At 45.1% G+C, this 24,369-nt stretch overlaps 2 protein-coding genes across 2 annotated transcripts in view; both read left to right on the forward strand.

The window, feature by feature from the left end:
• Positions 1–939: 939 nt before the first annotated feature.
• Positions 940–3,070, forward strand: LOC130178737 (uncharacterized). Its single transcript, XM_056391190.1, has 3 exons — positions 940–948; positions 1,070–1,132; positions 2,341–3,070. Exons 1-3 carry the CDS (start codon positions 940–942, stop codon positions 2,869–2,871), a joined length of 603 nt encoding a protein of 200 aa, XP_056247165.1. The 3' UTR covers positions 2,872–3,070.
• A 2,974-nt stretch (positions 3,071–6,044) lies between these two features.
• Positions 6,045–24,369, forward strand: part of LOC130178738 (sickle tail protein-like) — a 28,014-nt gene continuing 9,689 nt past the window's right edge. The window contains exons 1-20 of the mRNA XM_056391191.1: positions 6,045–6,304; positions 7,787–7,985; positions 8,444–8,642; positions 8,725–8,818; positions 13,433–13,715; positions 14,118–14,403; positions 15,086–15,403; positions 15,922–16,026; positions 16,209–16,246; positions 16,345–16,511; positions 17,474–17,649; positions 19,733–19,869; positions 20,576–20,723; positions 20,853–21,159; positions 21,265–21,417; positions 22,040–22,244; positions 22,834–22,878; positions 23,039–23,237; positions 23,322–23,406; positions 24,098–24,349. Coding sequence (XP_056247166.1) covers positions 7,874–7,985; positions 8,444–8,642; positions 8,725–8,818; positions 13,433–13,715; positions 14,118–14,403; positions 15,086–15,403; positions 15,922–16,026; positions 16,209–16,246; positions 16,345–16,511; positions 17,474–17,649; positions 19,733–19,869; positions 20,576–20,723; positions 20,853–21,159; positions 21,265–21,417; positions 22,040–22,244; positions 22,834–22,878; positions 23,039–23,237; positions 23,322–23,406; positions 24,098–24,349 — 3,309 coding nt within the window. The 5' untranslated portion in view covers positions 6,045–6,304; positions 7,787–7,873. The remainder of the gene's footprint in view (positions 6,305–7,786; positions 7,986–8,443; positions 8,643–8,724; positions 8,819–13,432; positions 13,716–14,117; positions 14,404–15,085; positions 15,404–15,921; positions 16,027–16,208; positions 16,247–16,344; positions 16,512–17,473; positions 17,650–19,732; positions 19,870–20,575; positions 20,724–20,852; positions 21,160–21,264; positions 21,418–22,039; positions 22,245–22,833; positions 22,879–23,038; positions 23,238–23,321; positions 23,407–24,097; positions 24,350–24,369) is intronic.

A 24,369-nucleotide genomic window follows, 5' to 3' on the forward strand; every position in this document is an offset into this window, starting at 1 on the left:
GCCTTAGATGTCCTCTGTGATTACCTGCTAATGTGTTGCACCTGTGTCTTTTACCTGTTGTGTGTATGTAGTGCGTGTGTTTCCCCTTCGCTCTGGTTTTGTTTCTGTTGCCTTTAACCAGAGGTCTGATCGCCAGACTCTTTCCCGCCTGTTCTGCTACTCACAGTTTGTTCTTCCGTCTGTCCACCTGTTTTTCTTCCATTAAAGTACCTTCACTGCACCTGCCTGTCCAGGTGTGTGTCACCATCAAACTACAACAGAAACTTGTTCGACTCAGTAGATGCTTTTGTCCCTGTGAGGATCCTGAACGATTGATGACTCAGTTTTTCCAGTGATCTGATTGGTCAGTAGTTTGGCTGTTGACAAGTTTTTGATCTGGTCCTCTGTTACCATGGTAACCTCAGATCTGTTTCATCATACAGAGCCTCTGGTTGAGTGACACCTTACGCATAATTATCTGATCGATTGCTCACCTGAAACTTCAATTTCAAACATTTTTATTTTAACAAATGAGAACCAATTTTAATCTAATATCAGCTCATCATCCAGCATCAAACCCACGTGTTTCATATCACAAACACACACTGAGTCGGAGTCATGTCTGCACTGAGAGAAAAGCTACTGCCTCAATACTTAATGCCACTAACCTGAAGCCTCATTACGAACAGAGTGTGGTGGACTTACTGTCTCAGGTTGGGCGGCACTGAATGGATTAAGTTTATACGCTGCCAGCTTATGTCGCAGGCTGAGAGTCGCTGGTGAGACGAGGCTGTGGGAATGTTTAACGCAGGAAAACACAGCTGTGCTACAGTCCCAGCGACTTTCAAATGAAGCTATGTGTTAGCCTAAGCAGGAAATATGGTTGACAGAGAAACCCCTGTTTTGTTCCTTCAAGGTGTTGCAGAGATATCGTGTCCATGAGAATGAGACGGACGGACGATGGAACAGGTATTGTGTCCTCAGCTGTGTGATGTCATCGACGTGACGGCTGAACGTTACATTCGTGTTCTGTCGATAAAATCAGACCTTCCGGCTCAATTAAAACCCAGTCATAGTGTCCTCGTTCCAGACAGCAGAGCTCCAGGACAGCTCCAAATGTCAGGACGATGAAGACGTGTGTGAGAGGACACATGTATGTCTGTGCACTGCAAAAAAATTATTCCACTGAAAGTTTCTAAACTTCAACAAAGTCAGAAAACTTTCTCTAAAAAAAGGTTTTTCACGCTTATTATTCTTTTTAATTCACATCGACTGCATTCACTTTAGCATGGCCTTGTGAACACGATATCTCCGTAACGCCTCGAAGGATTTTTTTCAAATTTGGCACAAACATTCAATTGGATTCGAGGACAAACTGATTCGATTTTGGTGGCTAAAGGTCAAAGGTCAAGGTCACAGTGACATCAAAAAAACACCTTTTAGCCGTTACTCAAGACAAAATTTCACACAAATGTTTAATGTTTTTCTATGACTCTGGATAAACAGGGATTTCATCTGAAACTAGTCTGAGTGGTGGAGGCGGACAACCACGAGGCGGTGATTGTAGTTTTACAGTGTACGTGTGTGTGTGTGTGTGTGTGTGTGTGTGTGTGTATTAGAGCCTGCAGTCATGTAAATGCCACACAGATCTGCACGGCATTGGTCACAGCAGCCGGAGCAGAAGCTGATCACTGGCATTTAGACTGTGCTACTGATTATGTCCAACTTCAGATTCAGGATGTACAGTGCCGTCAGCTCTTTCTCTTGTTTTGTGAAAGACAGATGAAACCTGGTCCGAGCGTCCAGCTCTAGAAGAGTCCTGGTTGTTCCAGACTTCTTCATGTCAGAACGATAAAGTGACGTTTTAATAAACATTCTAGATTGATTGATTTTCAAGGAAATAAATAAATCTTTTCCCCAACAAAATAATCAAATTGATAACAATTTTTTTCTGAAAAAAATCCAGTTTAAAGCACAGCTTCATTGCATTACACATCTTTTGAACTTCCCTCCAAAAGTCTGACACAACATAATACCTGAACAGATAAACTGCTGACTCAGATTAAAACAAAAACAATATATCTTTATTTATTCCACTCATTCTCGTCAAAACCTGCTGCCAACTTTTCCCACATTTCAACTTGCTCGATTCACTTGACTGACAATCATCCTGTGTCATGTGACACACACATACATACACACAGATACACACAAACACGTCGCAGAGAGGATGCTTTTAAAATGAAAGGATTCACTACTTCCTGTCATTATATTGTGATGAACAAAGAGACTCTCTGGTCAGTTCCACCTCCAGAGCTGATGTGCAGTTTGAACTGAAGAGAGGAAAAATATATTCTTCAGTATAAGAAGCTGAAATTTCATCCTGTCACATGTTCTCCTGTCCTATATTCTTCTTTCTTCCTCCTCTTTCTCTCTGTACTACATCTTATTTCCTCTCTCCTTTCCTCTCTTGTCCACTCAGATCCAGGAAACTCCCTGTCCAGAGTCTCCTCTTCTTCTTCTGCTGCGGACAGCAGCACTAAGCATCTGCTGCAGAAGAAACAACACACCAGCAGCAGCCTGCTCTGTAACCCACACGTCTCCTCCTACGGTCCAGCTCCACGCTCTCCCAGCACCTTACCTCGAAGCTACGCCGCCGCTACCGGTGCCAGCAGCAGGGACAGCCAGCTGGACAGCCTGATGATGCAGCACTCGGAGGTGGAGAGAAAGAAGGAGGTGTTTCTGGACCACCTCAGGCAGAAGTATCCTCACCACGCTGCCATTATCATGGGACACCAGGACCACATGATGGAACAGGTGAGATTTGAAGCTGTGCTTTGTGCATCAGCTGCTAGTGTTGAACAAAAACACTGTGGAGCAGGGCGGTGCTGACCTCGCTTGACTTTCTCTCCACAAATAAAGATTTAACATCAGATCCAAGGATTTAATGGCACCTAACAATACTGCACTGCTAAAGGAGAAAGCACTGCTCTCAGAGACGCATGTTTAAGTAAAGATTTTTAAGAAGTTTTCCCTCCGACTGAATAACGTGTCTCTAGATGCTAGTGGAAGTTATTCACAGGGTGCAGACTCCCCCCCCAACAGGCATCTTTAAAGGATAGTGAGTTTCTATTTTTTGTTATTATCAATAAATCCCATTATCTTGAACTTCTACTGCTGCATCATTGACAGCATCATCAACAACTACATCTCACTGTGGTTTGGCCACTGACCAGGCTCTCCAGATGTCACTCTAATAATAATAATAATAACTTCATATATACACCACTTTTCATACAAGAGATGTAGCTCAAAGGTGCTTTACAATAAATAAAAAAACAATCAAATGGTACAATAAAATTAGGATGGATTGAAGGACAATGAAAATAGACAATAGAAAGACAATAATAATAATAATAATACATTTTATTTGTATAGCACATTTCATACAAGAAATGCAGCACAAATTGCAAGTGCTTCACATGAAAAGAAAATACATAAAATGAACATAAAACATTGTTAAAAGCTTTGATCTAAAATGAAAAACATTAAAACATGAATGTAAAATGAGATTAATAACTGATAATTGAATAACAGCAGAAGAAAAGTAAACTGGGGAACAAACAAACGCAGAAACTTTTCGTACCTGAGACAGTTTCAGAATCGCACGAACAGGAAACGGGGCGTGGAGGGAAAAACCAGAGGTGCGCACATCTGTCTTCTTTAATACACTGCGCACATACGGGCATTTCGGCTGAAAGGCGCCAACTTTGCTTTAAATATGGAAGACAAAAAGCAGGAAGGTCGCAGTTAATCCATGTCTGGTTCTGAGAACAGTCCACGGTCCAAACACGCTGAAACTCCCACCAGGATTTATACGCTGTCTGCACGAAGAAATCAACTGTCCGGTACCGGAGTCGGAGGCGTTGAATTCAGCAAAGTGGTTCGAGTGTTGTTTGGCCGCTGTGGGACACCGTAGTTCTGAGGTACGTTCCGTACGGGACGCCATCTTGGTTTAATGTTTTCTTCTCACGGTGCAAGGTAAGCAGTGTTAACAGCAGCCTGCATCATCTTACAATAACTTCATTTAAACCACACTTCCAGTCTCTCTGTTAAAACTGTGTGTATACAACATGTAGGTTAACAGTTTGCCATGGCTCTGAGACGTGAGCAGTTGTATTTCATGTTGTAATATTAGCTAGCCGGCTAGCTTTCTGTGCTTCACACTGTGGAGACAGTGTGGGACGTCTGGTTGGTTACTGGTAGGCATGTTCTTCTTCATCTGCTAATTACTTTAGCTCAGCAGTTAGTGATGGCTTACTCTTTCATCCCCGAGCCGCTTACAGCAGGTCTGGGCTGGACAGGTGACAGGTGTGTTTACACTGTCTGTGCTCTGAAAGACGTGACAGCAGGAAAGGGGTGAAAATTAGTGGGTTCACTCGGGTGTTTATGGAGTTTATTTCCTATCTTTATTCAAGAGCGCGGTATATCAATTTGAGGGCATGATTTATTGATTTCACGTTCAGATGCCTGTTAGCATTAGCAAGCTGCAAGCTGGCATTCTGCATTGATGAATGAATTAAATAATAATAATAATAATAATAATAATAATAAATCAGAAAATGTAAAAAAAAGAAGTGCCTGAATACTTTTCAAATGCATTGTATGTCTAACTGATTGATCCGTCAAACACACATTTCCTCTTACTCTTTCCTAACAGGTGATTCCCACCAGGGAGTTTCTGTAAGATAAGGTGTAATGTATACTACATACACTTATGTTCAAGCACGATAACTCGTTTTGGCTGAAAAATTGTAAGATGTCATTAAATGCACATTTACAGTGACCTCTTTTTGTATAGTGTATGTTTGCATGATGAGTTTGATTCTTTCTGAATCAACATCTTTTCTAAATTATGACACTGAGTCTAATGTCTCAACATTAACAATGTTATTATCTACGTTAATATTTATCTTTATTTTAAGTCGTCTCTGATTGGATATTTATAACATTGTATACGGAGATGTGCTAGTTGCCGTTCCCTTTATTCCATTCAACAGAACAATATTAAATACGGTAAATGATTAAATAAATAAGATATCATAAAAATATCTTTAATTTAGTTTTACTTTGTTATAGTACATGAACCTTGGAACCTTTCTTTCCCTTATTTAGTATATATTGTGCATTATGACATATTCCTTACTATTACCACCTGTGTGAGATGAGTTGGCTGTTCCAGTGACTGAACAGGACAGATGAAGATAACTGATTATAGCCTACATGTAGAAAATACCGATTATGCTGTAAACAGCAAATGGACTGAATGATTACAATAAACATTTTTTACAACCGTTAACGTAGCGCACGTGACTTGTCGCCGATTATTTGAAGAAATAAAACAGCTTTAAAGAAGACTGCGTGCTCTTACTTTGAAAAGCGGAAATGGCGCCTCAGCAGGCGATCACTTTTTTCCGATTCAAGTTAATTTTCGTTCAGACCGGCAGGTTTGTCTCTAAACTCTGTGTAAAACGTAAATCCACAAGCGAAGAGAAAAGAGAATTGATTCAAAAATGTTTGTTTGAAAGTTGTAAATATTAGGAAGATATTCACTAATGCTTTTAATTTATTTGTAAATTAATTATTCTGTATTCACAGATATGTTTTTGTTCTGAAATTTGTTTTTAGATCCGTTATATGGAGATATTTTAGTGAGTTTACAAATGTATTTTTTGTATTTGTGGAAGGTGTTTTATATTTACAGATCACACATAAATAATATTGAGACAAAATCTACCTCCATACTCATCCCTCTTTCTCTTCACCTGCACAAGGTTTCACATCTCATTTCCTCTTCTCTCCTTCATTCTCTTCCTCTCTTTCTCTCTGTCTGTCCTGCACTTTCCATATTTCTGTACTATAAACATGTACATGTTTACACACCAGCACATCACATATACAGTGGTTCTATTAAAATATATTATAATCTAATATAATATCTTAATGTGGGGGGGGGGGGGTCGTGACTCACTGTAATAATGATATGTGTGGTGTCATAAAGTTGTCAGCTCGCACTGCTCTGCTCGTCAGACAGGTAAATCCAGCATTATTTACTTAGGTGGAGTTTTGTTGTAACAGCAGCAGACAGACACAGACACCTGTGGGTTTTCACCTGCACCTGAGAAACTCGCTACAGTCACAGACACAGACCGAGAAAACGACTCTGAGACCGGGTTGAAGAGCTACTGAAGCACCGGGACTTCATTTTACCTGTAAAAGTAAAACACTGAGGAGCGGGTCCATCTGAAAACCTCCTCCCTCCAAGGTAAGAACCTGAACCTGGTTCCATATAACTTTAACCAAACTGACCGAAAGTTATTTATTATTATTATTATTATTATTATTATTTTTATCACTAGTTGAATTTAAGTCGTTCAGAAACTAACCAGCAACCGACCCACGCCTGGTTCTGTCTGCACCGGACCAACGAGCTGCTCTGTCGACACCTCGTTGTTCTGAGGCGTGTGGCGCCAAACTCCATCCAAATTCTGTCCGTTTTTAAGGTTGTCATCGTCGGTGACGGTTCTCCTCAGCAGACACGGTCAAACTAGAGGCGACAGACGACGTGTCAGGGTCCAGTCCTCCGTCCGGCGCCAGTTTCATCCACCAAACACCTTTTACTTCAATCAGACTTCTCTCTGTAGTTGAGGAGTTAGAACCATGGAGGTGAACCGTGAGCTACATGTAAAACGTGATGTTTAACGGAAGTAACCTGGGACCAGGGGTGGACAGTAATGACGTATATTGACTTGAGTAATGTACTTAAGTAACTGTACTTTACTGGAGTATTATCTTTTACTCCACTACACTTTAAAACACAAATATTGTACTTTTCACTCCACTACGATTCTATGAAGTGCTCTTATTTTGAAGCAGCCTTTTAGTCTGTGGAATGAAAGTTTTTATTTTGAAAATGTGATAGACCATATACAGCCAACTCCTTCACGGTCAGTCATGTTGTGCTTGCTGCGTTTGACTTTTTATCTCATAATTATGACTCTTATCTCATATTTTGATGAGAAAGAGTAATTATTGTAAGATAAATGTCTTAATTATGAGATAAGAAAGTCGAAATGTCGCAACACTATGAACTTTGGGTAATTCCCTCAGGTGAAGTCTGCAGAAATGTGGACTTACAGAAAGTGCATACTAGAGGGTCTGTGAGGGGGGGCACTGGGATTGGGCCCTTGACTGGAGTCCACCTGTAGTGAACTGAGCTGATTGCACTGACTTTAGAAAGACTTGACACCTGTGCATATCAGGTCCCTCGGTTCACCTGACCATGAAGTCCAGTGACCTCTCTGTAGACCGCACGTGTAATGATTATACTTCTACCTGCTGAACTGCAGGTGTAAGACTAAGTCTCGCGCCGCTGGTCTGACTCATGTTTAGTGGCTCCAGCTCTGGTCCACGTGACGCCGCTGAAAACCATCATTAGTCCTGCTTTGAGATTACAGGGATCCGTCACCGTCCCTCAGGTCTGTAATTAACAGTCCTCAGAACCTCTGTTGTCTTTTTAAGGCGGGAACAAACAGCGCCAGAAACACTTAATACTCGAACGTACAACCGTGTGTGTGCGTGTGTCTGTGCAGGCAGCATTTCGTTTGTCACTTGTGCTGAGCTGTGGACCTGCTCTCAGTGTAGGATGGAAATCCATGAAGTGTTTCTCTGACGCCTGAAAGCAGCGGAGGGAGTTTCTCTCTGAAAGACTACAGCCTGATCTTTTCTTCTTTGTCATTTCATCCAGGTGAGGGGTCTGCAGCCCTCGGAGAGCCCCCTCTGTGCAGGTGAGCTGGGCCTGGTGGAGCAGCAGGACCTTCTAGTTTCAGAGACCATGTCCGAAGGAGAGGTGCTGCCCCCCGCAGTCCCCTTTTCAAGGGGCTGTAAAGCCAGAGCAAGTCTACCTGTGGGTCGCTCGAGTGGGCAGACCAGAGAGAGGCCGCTTGGTAGGTAGACACACACACACACACACACACACACACACACACACACACACACACACACACAGACTCTGTCTTTGGATTTAAAGAGAATAAATCTATATTTATGGATTTGGGCTTCAGTCGATCAGACAAGGATTTCCATCAGTTCTGGATCGAGTCACAAACATAAAACATTTTCTGTTGTTTCTACATTTACGTGGGTCTGCGGAGGTGAAACTACAACGGTGCGTCGCTTTAAATGTTGCTGCACCAAGGAATTGTGGGACGGTATTTCTCCTTTTCTTTCCTAAAGGAAGCTCCAGTGTTTCCTAAGCTGAAGGAGACAGGAAGCACTGAAGCTCCTTTCCTCATCAGTTAGAGACGTGGAGCAGCTCTGATCATGGCCGCCACTCAGATACTTGAGTTTGAACCTTCCTATGTGATGTCAGTATCATCACACTGTCCACTGTGTGCTGCTTCAGGTGTGTTGTACCTGCAGTACGGGGAGGAGACCAAGCAGGTGAGGATGCCGGCTGACATCAGCAGTCAGGAGGCTCTGTGGGCGCTGTTCGTCACCGCCTTCCCCCATCAGCTCACCATGAAGATGCTGCAGTCTCCCAACATGGCCATCTACATCAAAGACACCAGCCGCAACGTCTACTACGACCTGGACGACATCAGGTGAGCGTCTCGATGAAGGAATCAGCAGTTCATCTGATGTACGCTGACGTGCGTCATAACAGATCACTGTGTTTGCTTCTAGAAACATCACACCCCACTGCTGTCTGAAGGTTTATCATAAAGACCCAGCACAGGTGTTCATCCGCCACACCAGATCTGCCAGCACAGAGGGGAGGGTGAGTCCTCACCTTTCATGTCCTCACCCTTTAAGGCTTCACTTTTTAGCCATAACTCGAGACTCCACACAGAAATTATGACAAAATTTCACACAAATAGTTAATATTTTATATAACTTTGGGTAAACAGGGATGTGATCTGAAACTAGTCCCAGTGGCGGAGGGATACAACCACCAGGCGGTGATTCTAGATTCTATGTGACAGAGAATCAAAACAAGAAATCTTCAAACTTTCTTTTCAATGTTTTCTTACAAGATAAAAAATAACGAGCTGAGCCACAAACACTTGAACGCATCAGTTCAGAGTCGCTTCTCACGTTCACATTTCATACCTGAGTTTCAAATCTTTGCACGCTGATTTCCATCCGAGTGAAACAGAGTGCATGATGGGACATGAAAGCAGCAGGATAACGTCAAATGAAGTTGTTTGACTCTGGATAAACAGGGATGTAACCTGAAACTAGTCCCAGTGGCGGAGGGATACAACCAAGAGGAGGTGATTGTAGTTTTCATGTGTTTTTGTAAAGATTAAACAAACGAGACACAAATTGTTAATCAGTGAGTTTTAAAGATGCTGGCAGGTGGACTTCACTGGACAGGCTAGCTGTTTCCTCCTGCTTCCAGTCTTTATGCTAAGCTAAGCTAATGTCCCGTGTGAACACAGACATGACCCATCTGAACAGCTCACTCTGGGAGAGAAAAGTAGACCCTTGTGTTTTCCAGCTTGTTGACCTGCTCCTCAGTAAAGTGTGAGGTTTGATGTGCAGATGATTTACATGTTATCCGGAGGGTGAGTCTGGGACATTCAGCAGATGGTGTTAACACGCAGTGTGTTGTATCACAGAGGAGTTTCCCCCTGAGCCGAGCTCCGCACATGACGAGAGACGAGACACTGTGTGACTGTGCAGGAGTGATACGAGGAGACACAGGTTCAACAAGGCCACAGTAAACATGTTGTACCCCCCATAAATGATGCAGTCCCCTCTGGGACATTCAGCAACAAATATGTCATCTTGTTTTGACCCATAATTATAACACCCCCCCACCACCACCCCACCCCCCACCCCCGAGCGCACCAGAGTCATGCTGGAGACGTGGCAGCACCGTGTGGAGCTGCATCGTCTCCCCCAGTCTGAGAATCCAGATAACAGTCGCTGTGTTTTCTGGGGTGTTACAGCCACTGTGGGCCGATCACATTCAGCTACATGAGACATGACAGATCCGTCCCTCTGGGATTTCACAGCCGCTTTTTGGGGATTCTTGCAGCTAAAATACCTGATTTTGCTGCAGCTTTTCTTGAAAAATTGTGATGCATGCTGCAATGTTTTTAGATGCAGGAGAAACAGCTCGAGCTGATCTCTATAATAACCTCGTCACTTTATGAGTTTATAACGTAGAGCCACGATTTCTGTCTATGAAGCAGTTTCATCAGTCTTCATCAGACGCTACCGGCAGCTACCGCCATCTTTTAAGGTGGAATGTTTTCTTCAGTGTTACTTGATACATGATTGACGTTCAGAAATCAATCAATAACTGTGACCATGAGTTTTTCTCAGCTCCCTCCATGACAGACTCTTCAGTGATGATCGGATCTTCAAGCTCTTCAAACGTAGATAAATAAACGTGATCATGTGACTGTAGATATTTTATTTCCTCTGGAGAATAAAAGTAGTGGAGCGTCATTCCATCTGCTTCCTCAGCACAAATCCAGATCCATCAGATAGATGGATAGATAGATAGCTAGATAGATAGATAGATAGATAGATAGATAGATAGATAGATAGATACTTACTTTATTTATCCCCCAGGGGAAATTCATGACGGGGTCTTCAGCTGTCCGGTGTTGGTGAGACTCATGTTTTTGTTCTTGGTGACAGGAAGTGGAACCTGACGTGGTCTTCTGCTGTTTTTTTTTTTAAATTCATGGGGCTGAGCGCTGTGATGGTAACTCTGTGTGTGTGTGTGTGTGTTTGTGTGTGTGTTTGTGTGTGTTTGCGTGCTGAGTCTGGAAGCTGAAGTGAAAGCCAGTCGGCGCTGAGTCACAGTTGGAAGATCTTGTTGTTGTGAATGTGCGTCGACTCGATTTGTGCTGCCACAGTGATTTGATTGACAGCCCGCTCTCCTGGTGGAACTGGTCTGGACGTTAAACTGCAGGCTTTATTTCATGTGGGACCGTCAGGCTCCTGCTTTATGTGTTATGGCATGTCGGCTCCGTGCAGGTTTACAGATCTCCGCCCTTTTTGAAATAAAGAGATTCAGTTGGTGTGACCCGCTCAGTCACAAAGGTTCCTGTGCACCTCTCATCCACACAGCTGCAGGACTGTTCATGCTGAGGTAAGTCACAAACAGCTCCGACTCATCAGGTTACACAGTCTGGTTCGATCTGGTGTCTGTGTCCGTGCTCTCTTCATCACACTGATTTAAACCTTTTCATTCTCTGCCGTGTCTTTGTTTTATGGTTGAATTCAGGCCCAAAAAATTGTTTTCTTTTCTGTTTGAAAAGAAAAAGAGAAGATAAAAGTTTGAACTCAGCACAGCTTTGTTGTCTGTAGTTCAACTGAGTGGTGCAGCTGATGAGCTTGTATATGAAGGTTATTCTGCATTTTAAAATTAAATATAAACCTGGAAGATTATTTTCAGACGTGGAGACATGTGGCCTCTGGGACAGGGCGGAGCCTCCTGGAGTAATGAGTGTGGTCCAGACCAAATGATTAGACTGTTCGCTAATGTGCTAGCTAGCAATGTAACTCCATAGAACACACAGCAGAAGCTACAGCTACCTTACACAGCAGGAAATAAACGTCTTTATGCAGTTTTGTCAAAGATACACATGATGTTGGAGAAAAACTAGACAAATGCAACGCCGAGGTCAATGACCTTGCAGTTTGTAGATTATATACTGAGACTTTCATGCTTTAGTCATAAAACACACCATTGGTTTGCACTACTTCCCCCACCTGGAGGAATCACAGAGGGATGAGGCAGAGAGCTGCAGCTCAGTAGAAAGATGGAGGAATGTGTGCGGCGTGAAAGAAAAAGAAGACAACTCTGACTGTTTGGCCGAACGTCGTGACGATGTTTGTTCTCCAGTCAAGTGTTAGAGGACAGGCTGCGCTGCAGAGCGACAGTTAAGATGAAGCTGCTGAACTTCTGTTTGTTGATTCGTCTGTGATGACGGTGCTTCTGCATCAGTTCATATCATCATCACAAACTGACTGACTCACTGAAAGCAGTGCCCCCCCCCCACTCAGCAGACACTCTGCAGTCGAGTTTATACTGAGCGGGAAACTCAGATCGAATCATTATTACATTTATGCAAATGTATTAAAAAGTAAAAAGTTGAAATATCTAATTATATCTAATTTATTGATATAAATATTCAGACACTTTATTGTGACACTGAAGTTAAGACATTGAGACGTACATCTTTACCAAATGTCAAGCTATACAGACTAACGGTGTGTGTGTGTGTGTGTGTGTGTGTGTGTGTGTGTGTGTGTGTGGTGTGTGTGTGTGTGTGTGTGTGTGTGGGTGGGGGGGGGTTACTTATAGCGCCACCCTCAGGACGAGTTCAATCATATTTCTTGTGAAGCATTCTCACGTTATTTCCAGTCATGGTGCAAAGTTTCGTGTCTCTGGCTCGTTTCAGCTCATGACAGTTTGAGCCGAAGCCAACAGATGATAATAATAATAATAATGACAATATTAATGATAATAACTCGTTAGAAGCTTAATAAGTAATAATAAGGAACAACAAGGTTCTACCTCTCCCGGGTTAGAACCCTAATAACCTTTGCGTCTGCACGAGCAGGTAAGGACCAACACGAGCCGAGGGAAGCGTCAGGGCAGTTGTGAGGCGTCCGCAGTGTGCAGAGTGACACTGGCTGTTCCTGGGTCAGTGTGGCGGTCGGAGCCTGCAGCCACTGAGCTGTGGTGTTCACAGGTGAACGGGAAGAAAACAGGCAGCAGAGCAGTCAGCCGTGTTTTCAGTCAGGTTAAAACCAACCTGTTTGTGGAGAGCGCACATGCTGACTCACCGGCTTCAGGAAAGCATGTTGATGCTTGAACTTCTTCCCACTGAGCTGCACAGCTTTAACACACACACACACACACACACACACCCACACACACACCCACCCACCCACACACACACACACACACACACACACACACACACACACACACACACCACACACACACACACACACATTCCTTTAAGGCTACAATAGTAAAAGAGTTAAAGTTACCACTGTAACTGACTCAAAGTTTCCATGGTAACACACACACACCTGCACGCCTGCCATCTCGTGCACACCTGGCTTATATTCACACACTGTTTTGAATGAAGTCCTTTCAGAGGAGGAACAGTAACTGCATGGAAACATTCTCTCACCTGCTGCTGCTGGAAACGACGGACAGGAAGTATTTTAAATATTCACACAAAAATGTGTGAATTATAAAGGTTTTTTTATTCGTATCAACAGACTGCTCGTTCTGTGTCATCTCTGGACTGACTGATTGACTAATGTGTACAGCTGAGTATTATTAGATATTATAGTCATAGAGTGCGGGTGATGAAGGTTGCTGCCTCACAGTTTTCTCATGTTTTCACAGATCTCCAAAGAGGTGTTGTATGGCAGTCACAGTCCGGTCCACACCCTGTCGTCGTCCAGCCGCAGCACCCTGCACAGCCTGCAGGGCTCCATGTCTCCCCCCATGGTGCGCTCCGTGCCCTCCTCCCCCTCCAGGATGGCGTACGGGAGCTCACGAGGGGGGGCGGGCGCGGTGGATCCGGGCAATGCCACATTACCGCGGGAACGTCTGTCAGGGGCGGGGCGGTCGAGCAGCGTCTGCACCAGCAGCAGTGTCATCCTGGAGAGGAGAGACGTCAAGCCTGGTGAGGTACCTGCAGGGTCCTCGGCTGATTGATCAACGATCGATTATTTCAAGATTGTTAAAAATGTTTGGATGTTTTTTTCATGACGGAAGGAAATAACTTTTTTCTCAAAGGGTTTGACAATACAGGAGATACTTCACCTGCTTCACCTGCTTCACCTGTCCTGATGTAAAACATGAGCAAACATACCGTAGAAACTGACTCAGAGTCAGTTACCACGGTAACTGACTCTGACTGAGTGAGTTAAACCTACTTTTCTCTGGATTTAAATGGTTCCTAACCTGTGTGTGTGTGTGTGTGTGTGTGTGTGTGTGTGTGTGTGTGTGTGTGTGTGTGTGTGTGTGTGTGTGTGTGTGTGTGTGTGTGTGTGTGTGTGTGTGTGTGTGTGTGTGTGTGTGTTAGATGAGGATGTCGGCAGCAGTAAGAGCATGGCCCTGGTGGTGCGAGGTGAAGGAGGACCCCATTACCCAGACTCCTACTGCTCCTCCCTGCAGGACGGAGGAGGAGGTCGCCTCAGCTTCGCCTCCTCCCAGTGCAGTGCTCCTCCCTCTGTCACTGCAGACATGGTTGATGCTGGGGTACCAGGGGTCCCAGGGATCCCAGGGGTGCTGCACCAGTACCGGGCCTCCGTTAAACCGCTGATGGGGTATGGAGAGAGCACGGAGCACCCGACCCACTCCCTCCACAGGTACACACATCTGGGAAAACATGGCACTGATTTCTTGGAGAGGAAAGGAAGTGGTGAGAGAAAATAACAGTAACTAGAATCACCTCCTAATGGTCGTATCCCTCCACCACTGAGACTAGTTCCAGGTTACATCCCTGTTTATCCAGAGTCATAGGAAATATGAACCACTGGTGTGAAATTTTGTCAAAATTTCAGTTTGAAGTCTTGAGTTAGGGCTTGAAAGAGTTTTGAGAGATCACACTGACCTTGACCTTTGACCCTTGACCACCAAAATGTGATCAATTCGTCCTTGACTCCCAGTTGACATTTGTGCCAAATTTGAAGAAAATCCCTTGAGGAGTTCTCGGGATATCGCGTTCACATCGCGTGCCAAAATCATATTTTGTGAGGTCCCTGTGACCGTGACCTTTGACCTTAAGCCACGAAAATCTAATCAGTTCGTCCTTGAGTCCAAGTGAATGTTTGTGCCAAATTTGAATAAGTTCCATCGAGGCTTTACTGAGATATTGTGTCCATGAGAACGAGACGGACGGCTGGAAAACCCGAAATCAATATGGTGATATAAAACCAATCGATGACAGCAGTAAATAGTGAATATTGATTATTGCAGTTATTTGAAGACAGTGTTTGTTTACCCAGGCGTGGATGAATCCATTGTTCCATCTTCTTTTCCGTCCTCCAGGCAGAAGAGTAGGAAGTACGGAGAAAGCCAGCTGCCTTCCCTGGGAACCAAAACCCCGCCGTCTTCCCCTCACAGAGTCAGTGAGGTCAGGATGATTGACGGACAGGTCGCCGGAGGGGTGGGCCTGGTGTCGGCGGAGAGGATGTCACCGATTCGCCGGTCCCTGCGGCGGGACAGTAACGGAGCCACTGTGGAGATTATAAACAGAAGCAGAGGAAGCGGCTCGTCGTCCTCCACCTCGTCTGTGTTCGTGGACAGCCCTCTGGGACAGCCAGAGCGGTTGTTTCAGGGTCACGTGACCGCCAGCAACACCCAGAGGTGAGCTGAGAGCCGCTCTAACTGTAACAATGGGTTTAATCTATGAGGAGAAAAGGTCAGCTGATTGTTCCAGGAGGAGGAGGTCAGACCTGTCCTCAGTCCAAACTGCTAAACACCTGAATCACAACAAAGCTGATGTCACTGATGTCAGTTGGTGCGTTAGTGGTTCTGGTTGTTATAATGACTGTTAATGTCAGTTGAGTCACCTGAGGCCAGGTGTCAACAACAGTCGTTTTTTTGGTTATGGTTACCACAGTAACTAACTAACTAACTGAGTTAAAAATACCACGGTAGTGAAAATTGAAGCTGCAGCATCGTGAACCTTTGAAAAAGTAGAGGACCAAGAACAGAGCCCTGTGGTACTCCTCCATATTTCACATTAGAAATATCTCACATGTTATCATGTCTGATGAATCGCATACAGAGCAGCTGAAGAGCTCAGTACATATTTGACAACATCACTTTAATGGTTAGTAAATGTCATGTGATGTGTGTGTGTGTGTGTGTGTGTGTTTCAGTGAGCGAATGAAAGCCATGGAGGAGCAGATAGCCAGTCTAGCAGGGCTGGTGCACCACGCTCTGTCTATGGGACCAGATGTTCCAGGAGTCAAGGACGCTATCAGGTCTGAACATCTGTATTTAACCCCCCAACAAGTCAACAACCAATATGCTCATTAGATTTATCCACTCTATGTCCTGCTCAGTCATGTATCACTCTGACGGAGGACAAATGATTCTGTTAATAACATGGCATTAGCTGTGTGTGCTGTATTAACCCTGACTGGACGACTGTTTGTCTTCTCAGTGAGAGTGCTGGACGTAAACTCCTCAACAACAGACCAGGTGACGTTCATGTTTCACACCATCACACAAACACGTACGTCTCGAACATGAGGATAATCTTATATTTAAAAAAAAAATCACCTTTCTTTCATCTTCAGTGTCGTCTGAGCCTCAGAACTCCACCGCTTTGATTGACAGCTTCAGCCCCGCCCCTCTGGCTCTTCAGGCCCCTCCCTCTGGCGGCGGGCTGCAGCAGAGCTTGGTGTTAGCAAAGAGAAGTGTGTGTGAGCTGCGACTGCAACTCAGCCAACTCAGACAACTACAGGTACAGAGCTGTGTAACAATAATGATGATGATGATGATGATGATAATGATGATGATGATTTAAGGTGTTTAGTTGCATCAGCACAACAGAAATAATTATTCACATCAAATAGATTTGTCTCCACCCGGTTTGGATTCCTTCAGTGTCAGTGGTTCAGGAAATCAAACAGACCCAGTGATTATAATCGTTAAAAACACTAAATGAAGCAGTTTCACATTTAAAGTCAGAGTTTGAGCGACGCTGTTCGGAGGACAGAGACTCAGGGAAGAGTCGGAGCTGAGACTGATGCTAACCTTTGTTCTGACTGTTTCTCTGAGAACTCACGCAGCTGAATCATCCTCAGAGGTTTCCTCCTCACCACAACAAACACACCAGGAGATTAAAACCAGTAGAAACACTGAATAAAGCTTCAGCTTGTTTCTCTGATAACTTCAGATCCAGACGTCCGACGACTAAAATCATCTGGTTCAAATAACGAGCTGAAAGGTGTAAAAAGTGTCTGTGGCTTAAAACTAGATAGAAGTCAGTGTTGAGTTTCTGTCAGACAAACACACTGACACATGATCATAGAGGATATGATGTCATCAACAGGCGACCAAACACCATAAAATGTATTTTTCTTTTCACTCTGTTGAAAATATCAATGATTCAATTAAATTATCATCAGTAATATTTTCAGTCAGTCACAGCAGCTCTCTGACACAATCATAAATGTACATACAGACCTGATTTATTATTATTTTTTATTTCACACAGTTTATTAAGCCTCCTGTTGTTTCACATGTGGTTTCAGTATTTGTTATTATTACTTTTTACTGAGTAAATAAACGTTTGAGTGGATGAAACGTTACCAAAAGCTTCAGGACTTGTTCTTCAGAGGTCGTGACAGAGATGAGCTGGTGTTGTAGAAATCAGGTACAGACAGTGTCGTTGACTCCCGATTTTGACTCCATGTGTTCCAGCTGTTGAACCAGGAGAGCGTGAGTTCGATGCTGAGGATGGCGGGGCAGGAGCTGGTGGGGTTGATGTGTGATCGGCTGGCTCGGTCCGAGGAGGCGGCGCACGGACGGAGAGCTGAGCTGGATGAGGAGAGGATCCACTACCTGGCCACTGAGGACAGAATACTCTCCCAGCTCAGGTAAGAGCCTGAATGTGCTCAGGTGTGGCACAGTCTGTATCTATATGAAGAGAGAAGAAGAAGAGGAAGAGGAGCGGCCACTCTCTTACAAGTTGGTTTGATTAACGATGAAAACAGTGTGAACAGCAGAACATCAGCCTGGTGACATTTAGACGTCAGCTGTGTCTCCTCCTTGAGGTTGAAGCACAGACTGGACTTTCATTAGTGGCTATGATTTATGAAGCGATGATTTGGCCTTTTCAACATTCACACACTCGCTCTGACATCAGGCTTCGAGTGATGTCACCGCGGCTGAGGTCAAATCATTGGTGCCATGTACGACACAGCACGGCAGCGTCTTCGGGCAAGAGAGAGACATGGCGAGGAAACATATTGTTAAAAATAAAGCCGGCGGACGGGAAGTGATGTGATGTGCCGTGACGCGGCTCTCATGTGAACACGCCGCACGCCGACTCCGTTCAGAGGCCGAGCGTTTATCACGAGGAGGAGTTTGAGATACAACCGTCCAACAGACTGTCACGTCTCTGTCTCCAGTCTGTCGGAAGAAAATATTATTCTGAGCTTCTCTCATCATATTCTAAGATAAACAGGTATCTGAAGAACCAGCTGCTGGTATGACAGTTAACGGATATGATGATCGTCAAGCTCAGCTCTTCTCCTACAGGATGTTAATCCTGATCTGGTTTATCGTGTCACCTCTGAACTCTGGACCATGAGAGTGAAGTTGACTCTCAGCTCGGTGGATGATTTACAGTGGCTCACTACGTGTCTCCCATAATCCTGCAGAGAGCTGCACGTCTAATTATTCTGTATGTGCATGAATGTTAATAACTGACCCACATACAACACCGTGTTTGAAGTAGAATCATCGTCTCGTGGTCGTATCCCTCCGCCACTCGGACTAGTTTCAGGTTACATCCCTGTTCATCCAGAGTCAGAGAAAATATTAAACATTTGCTCCATAATTTATGGCTAAAACTTGTTTTGTGAGGTCACTGTGACCTTGACCTTTGACCTCTGACCACCAAAGTCTCATCAGTTCATCTTTGAGTCCAAGTGGACATTTGTGCCTAATTTGAAGAAGTTCCGTCAAGGCGTTTTTGAGATATCGTGTCCATGAGAGTGGGACGGACGACCTGAAAACAATATGGCCTCCAGCTCTGACTCATGCGGCGCGGAGGAATAAAAATCACCAAAAATCATTTCTGACTGTGTAAATATACTGAATGAAACCTGAACCACAGACCTGGTTCCTGTTCCCGCCCTCTCCGCTCTCCCACGCCGCCTCGGGGGCGGGACCTGTGTCCGCCGGCTGATGGATGACAGGTCTCCTTCTGGCTCCGAACCAACATGAATCATTATAACGATTAAAGCACAACAACAACTTACAGTCATATGAACATCCTCCCTCTTATTATCTGATTATGATTCTCTAACAATCATCTGTTGCTGGGAGGCGTCTGCGGCTCAGGAGGTGGAGCAGCTGGGTGAAGGTGGCGTGTGGTGTAAAGTGATTATTTTAATGATCTCTCACACTTTAATTGTGTGTTTGTTTATTTATTTATCACAGTGTTGATTCAAACTAAACTAAAGTCCAATGTTAAAACTCAGCCTTAACATCTGGTGTTTCCAGTTCTCAGATCAGTTTATTAATGTAAATACTGCGTTACAAGTTACAGTCTTAGATCACGTGATGATGATATTATTGAACCATTATTACAGATTATTACGTGTAAACAGCTTTTTCTTGTTGCAGCGAATCGAGGTGAAACTCATTTTATAGAAACAGCTCCTTTAAAGAACCTGAGTGAACGCACCGACACACTTTAATGTTTTTAAAGAGTTTCTGTGAAGCTGCAGACAGACGTGACGACCTCAGGAGGACTGAGCGTGTGAACTCTGACCCCTGGAGGCAGATTATCTATATGGATGTTTATTGAGATAAAGATAATGAATGATTTCAGAGTCGATTGTCATTAAAGATGTCAGCGCATCACAGACGTACAGCTGACCTCTGCTGCCCCCTGCTGTCTACAGTCATTTATCACATGTTGTACTTCCTGTTGTGTTCCTCGCCTCTCAGTGAACTGGAGGACTACGTGGACCGTCTGCAGAGGAGCTCCGCCTCCGATCCCGGCCAGCTGTCAATCACTTTGAGAGACGTGGAGGAGGGGGCGGTGAGCCTGAGGCGGGTCGGGGAAGCTCTGGCCGTCCTGAAAGGTGGGTGGAGAATCAGAGCGCAGATTAAAACATGTGATCAGATGACCGGATCAATACATTCAGATATAAAGACCTCGGCTTCTTTAGGGCTTATTGATTATTCTACAGATAAAGAGGCAGATACTAACTGTGACTGATGCTAAATATTAACAGTAATTAACTTCTACACCTGTAGTCGAGGATTTAAAGCAGAGCAACAGAGACACGCTGCAGTTTAACATGTTCTTTAATACTTTTATCATACATCGTCATTATCAGCATGTTGTACCCCTCCCCTCCCTACGGTGGCCCAGAGAGCTCAATGCACTGCAGCTTCAGAGAACATCAGTTCATCAGTTTGACACATGAGCTGCAAATACTCACAACACAACAGGAAGTGTTTCCAGGGGACACTGAAGAGTGACGAACCCGACTGGGACGAACTTGTTCAATTCTTGTGACTTTTGGAGTCAAGAGCATTAAAGTAGATCCGTGCAGGTGCGTCCCAGCCGGGTTCATCGCTTTCTTTTCGCCTTATTCCGATGTCCGTCAAACGTCGTCACCGTAAAACTGACAAAGATGTTTCCTGAATGTGTTTGTGTTTCTACTGTCAGTGTGTGTTGACCTCTCAGGGCCACCGTACTTTATGTTTAAACACATTTACTCAAAGACATTTAACTGTGATCACCAGGTGATGCTCAGGCCGTCTTTCCTTTCTTCCCTCCAGGTGAGTTTCCAGAGCTGCAGGTGAGGATGCGCTCCGTGCTGAGGGTGGAGGTGGAGGCGGTGCGCTTCCTGAAGGAGGAGCCTCACAAGATGGACTCCATGTTGAAGAGGGTCAAAGCCTTGACGGAGACGCTCAGTTCTCTGCGCAGGTACTGAAGGACTTCACCACAACACGTGTGTGTGTGTGTGTGTGTGTGTGTGTGTGTGTGTGTGTGTGTGTGTGTGTGTGTGTGTGTGTGTGTGTGTGCGCGTGCTCATCCCTGTCCTGTGATCAACAGGTGTGTATCAGAGTCAACCCCCCCAGGTCGACCTGCCCAGGTGGAGCCTCTAAAGCACCTGGAAACAGAGGGACCCCCCCGGACTCAGAGCCCTCAGAGCTCCCCCAAACCACAGCCTCGGTCCTCTGTCAGACCCCCTCTTCAGACCCCCCCCCTCTCTGGGACTGAGGTCAGTGTGGGGGGGTCAGCCTCCCCCGTCATGACCCGCAAGATGACGAGTACAGCGGCCACAGTGATCCAACCCCCCCACCACCCCAGCCCCCCACTGACGCCAACCCATGGACGAGACTCCCCCACCGTCGCCAAGGTACCGACGAAGGTGGTGATGTGTGTGTGTGTGTGTGTGCGTGTGTGCGTGCGTGCGTGCGTGCGTGCGCTGGACAGAGTGTGTAACAGGTGTTGTGTTGTGAAGGTGAGTCCTCGCAGCAGAGAGGGAAGCCCCGCCCTGCACAGGAGGCCCCCCCCCCCGCAGTCCGATGGACTCTGTAGTCCAGCAGGCGGAGCGCCAACACAGGAGACCCAGACTGAGCAGACCCCCGCCACACACACACAGACACACACCCAGGTCAGTGCTGAACACACACTCAGCACTGTCAACACATTGATCTTGAAATTGGTAAAATATAAAATCTGTGAATCTCGAACACGTGAATATTAATTTAGAAGGTTTATTAAGCGTCACTTTATTTTGAAAGGATATGTTGCAAAACACTACAGCCTCCGTGTCACAGTGGTGGCAGTTAGAGCCTCATCGTGTCGTGGATCGAGTGCTGGGTGAATCTGTGGATCTTTTAGAGCCGCAAAAACACGTGTTGACTTCAGGTTTCGCTCTGCTACGAGTTTTAGCTCCTAAAGGCTGAACAGTACAGAGAAATGTGGGCTCACTATTTGGCAAGCAGCAGGTCACTGTTGCCCTTCTTATCTAATGTGTTATAACAGTTAATAATTGATTTCTAAATTGTTGACAAGCTAATTAATGAACTTACAGTAATAAACCATTTATAAATCCTTTATAAGGGGGGTCTTATTGTGAAGTGGTACGGTGTCAGGTGACTCCTTGAGGGCTTTTAATTTGAAAGGTACATATGGCTGGTTCAGTTCAGCTCTGAACTAGACACAGTGAAGATGTTTCTCACCTGTGTGCTGAAGGATGATCACAGGTGAGACCCGTCCTTGTTTCTCCACAGACCAGCAGAACAGATGCAGACGTGCGGCCCCCCAGCTCTGACTCCAGTCAGCCTCCCGACACCAACGCAGATTTAGACCAGGTCCTCCAGGAGGCCCAGGCCAGCCTGATGAAGTCCATCCCTGATCTGGATGTGTCAGATACCAGAGAGGGTGTCAGTGATCCTCCCCCAGGACAGAACCTACCTCTGGACCCGGCACAGCAAGGTGGACCTGTAGCCCCCCCCCCCCCACTGAAAACACATCGGGCCACGTGCAACAACATTTCTAACCCTCAGACGTGACCTCTGACCCTTTCTGTCAGGGTTTGTCTGTGAAAGTGTCTCTAGTCAAACTGCAGTGACGCGTCGTAACCAGCTGTTTTCAGCAGCTGTACACGACTCGTCCGACACATCTGGACGGAAGGTTCTTACACGAGGCCCGATGTTCCCACAGCATCACATGAATCTGGAAACACACACAGTGAACACAAAGACATAACATCATCCTGTGAAAACCATGTATCTCCAAAGTGGAAACAGTTCATTTAAGCTTTTTAAAAGGGTTTCTTCATCCTGAGGAAGAGGAGGAGGAAGAGGATGATGATGATGATGATGTTTCTCAGCCTGTTGACATAATTTTCTCCTTCACACTCCTCACAATCACTTGGAGATACAAGATTTTTACTGGACATTAACAATGTGAGATTTCAAGTGATTAATATCTGTGTGTGTGTGTGTGTGTGTGTGTGTGTGTGTGTGTGTGTGTGTGTGTGTGTGTGTGTGTGTGTGTGTGTGTGTGTGTGTGTGTGTTGCAGCCTCAGTGGAGCAGCTGAGTGATCAGGTGGACTCCACAGACACAGGTGATGTTAATGTTTCCGTAGCAACAGTCAGACTTTTATGTCTCGTCCTCGTGATCGTGATTTCTCAAAAACACTTTGAGGGAATTTCTTCAGATTTGGCACGAAAAACATTTAAAAAATAAGATACTGATGAAACACTCTGGTGTTTGGATGTGTTTAGCTCCACCAGATGTGGAGCCTCCTCCGCCAGCTCCTCAATCAGCTGCTTCAGTAGCTGCTGAATCAGCTCCTCCATCAGCTGTTTCCAGCGGTCGGCCACAGGTGGAGAAACCTCGGCGCTCCAGCGTGGACAAAGAGATGAGGCAGAGTCCAGACAGGAGCCACAGGTCTTCTCCTCCTCCTCCTCCTCCTCCACGAAGGTCAGTTGACCTCTGAGGATCAGACTCAGTAAATCACCGTTAACTCATGATGAGGATTCAGGATTCAGTTTGTGATCTCTCCAGGTTCCACGCCGTCAGCTCAGGTGTCACCACAGGGAGGTCAGGAGAGGTCATCTTCACCACCAGGAGAGAGCCGGCTGGAGCACAGGTACATGTCTAGGTATAAATCCACACCTGCATCTGGTCTGTAATAGAACTATAATGTGAAATCTTTTATAGAGTCTGAACTGAAAAGACAAGTGAAAAGACAGGAAACATCCTTTCATCCATCGTTCACTTGTAATGAAACTGACTAAACAGAAATCTGGGATATGAATGAAGACAGCGACAAGTTTTATTTGCTCCTGCAGTTTCATTGCAAAAAACAAGAAAACATCTAAAAAGCTGCTGCGAAATCAGATATTTTAGCTGCAACAATCCCAAAACAAGTGTAAGATCTAATGTAACTATTCTGATTGTTCAAGAAAATAAACAGGTCACAGCTGAATCACTCGTCTTTATTATGTGCTGAGTCATAAACAGCGGAAACATGTCGTACATGGCCTCAGGATTAGCAGTTAGCTTCACAGATAACAGACAAGGGCATAAGTCAGTGAGTAATGAGCAGCAGGTGGAATCTCCCAGTTAAACTTCACGTCTAACGAGTTATAAAGCTCGTGTTTGAGACAGCAGCGTTAGCTTAGCATTAGCATCCGGACTGAAGACTGACGGGTTGTTGCGTATCTTTATGGTTTTCACTTGCACCACATTTAATATCCAGAGCTGAAACATTATGATCAATAACATTGATAGATATTCTGTGGCTCTTCTTAAGAAACAACATGTTTCATGTGTTTCAGGAGGAGAAACAGGACAAAGAGCCTCCTCCGGTTCCTCAGGCCAAACCCCCAAGACAGCCACCAGAGGTCAAACCCAAACCCCAGATGTGTGCTCCTGCACCTCTGGCTGGCTCCACTTCCACCCCTGCTCCAACCTCAGCACACAGGGAGGAGGAGGAGGAGGAGGAGGAGGAGGAAGAGGAGGGGGGAGAGGAGGGGGGAGAGGAGGGGGAAGAGGAGGAGGAGGACAACAGATTCATCAAGGAGCTGCAGGTACGTTTAATAATCAGCTC

This window comes from Seriola aureovittata, chromosome 12, assembly GCF_021018895.1.
Source record: "Seriola aureovittata isolate HTS-2021-v1 ecotype China chromosome 12, ASM2101889v1, whole genome shotgun sequence".
NCBI classification, from domain to species: Eukaryota; Metazoa; Chordata; class Actinopteri; order Carangiformes; family Carangidae; genus Seriola; species Seriola aureovittata.

Bases quoted from the DNA above. Each gene is read 5' to 3' on its own strand.
- LOC130178737 (XM_056391190.1), top strand. The intron at 1,133-2,340 runs GTATGTCTGTGC...TATATTCTTCAG, and splicing joins ACGTGTGTGAGAGGACACAT to TATAAGAAGCTGAAATTTCA.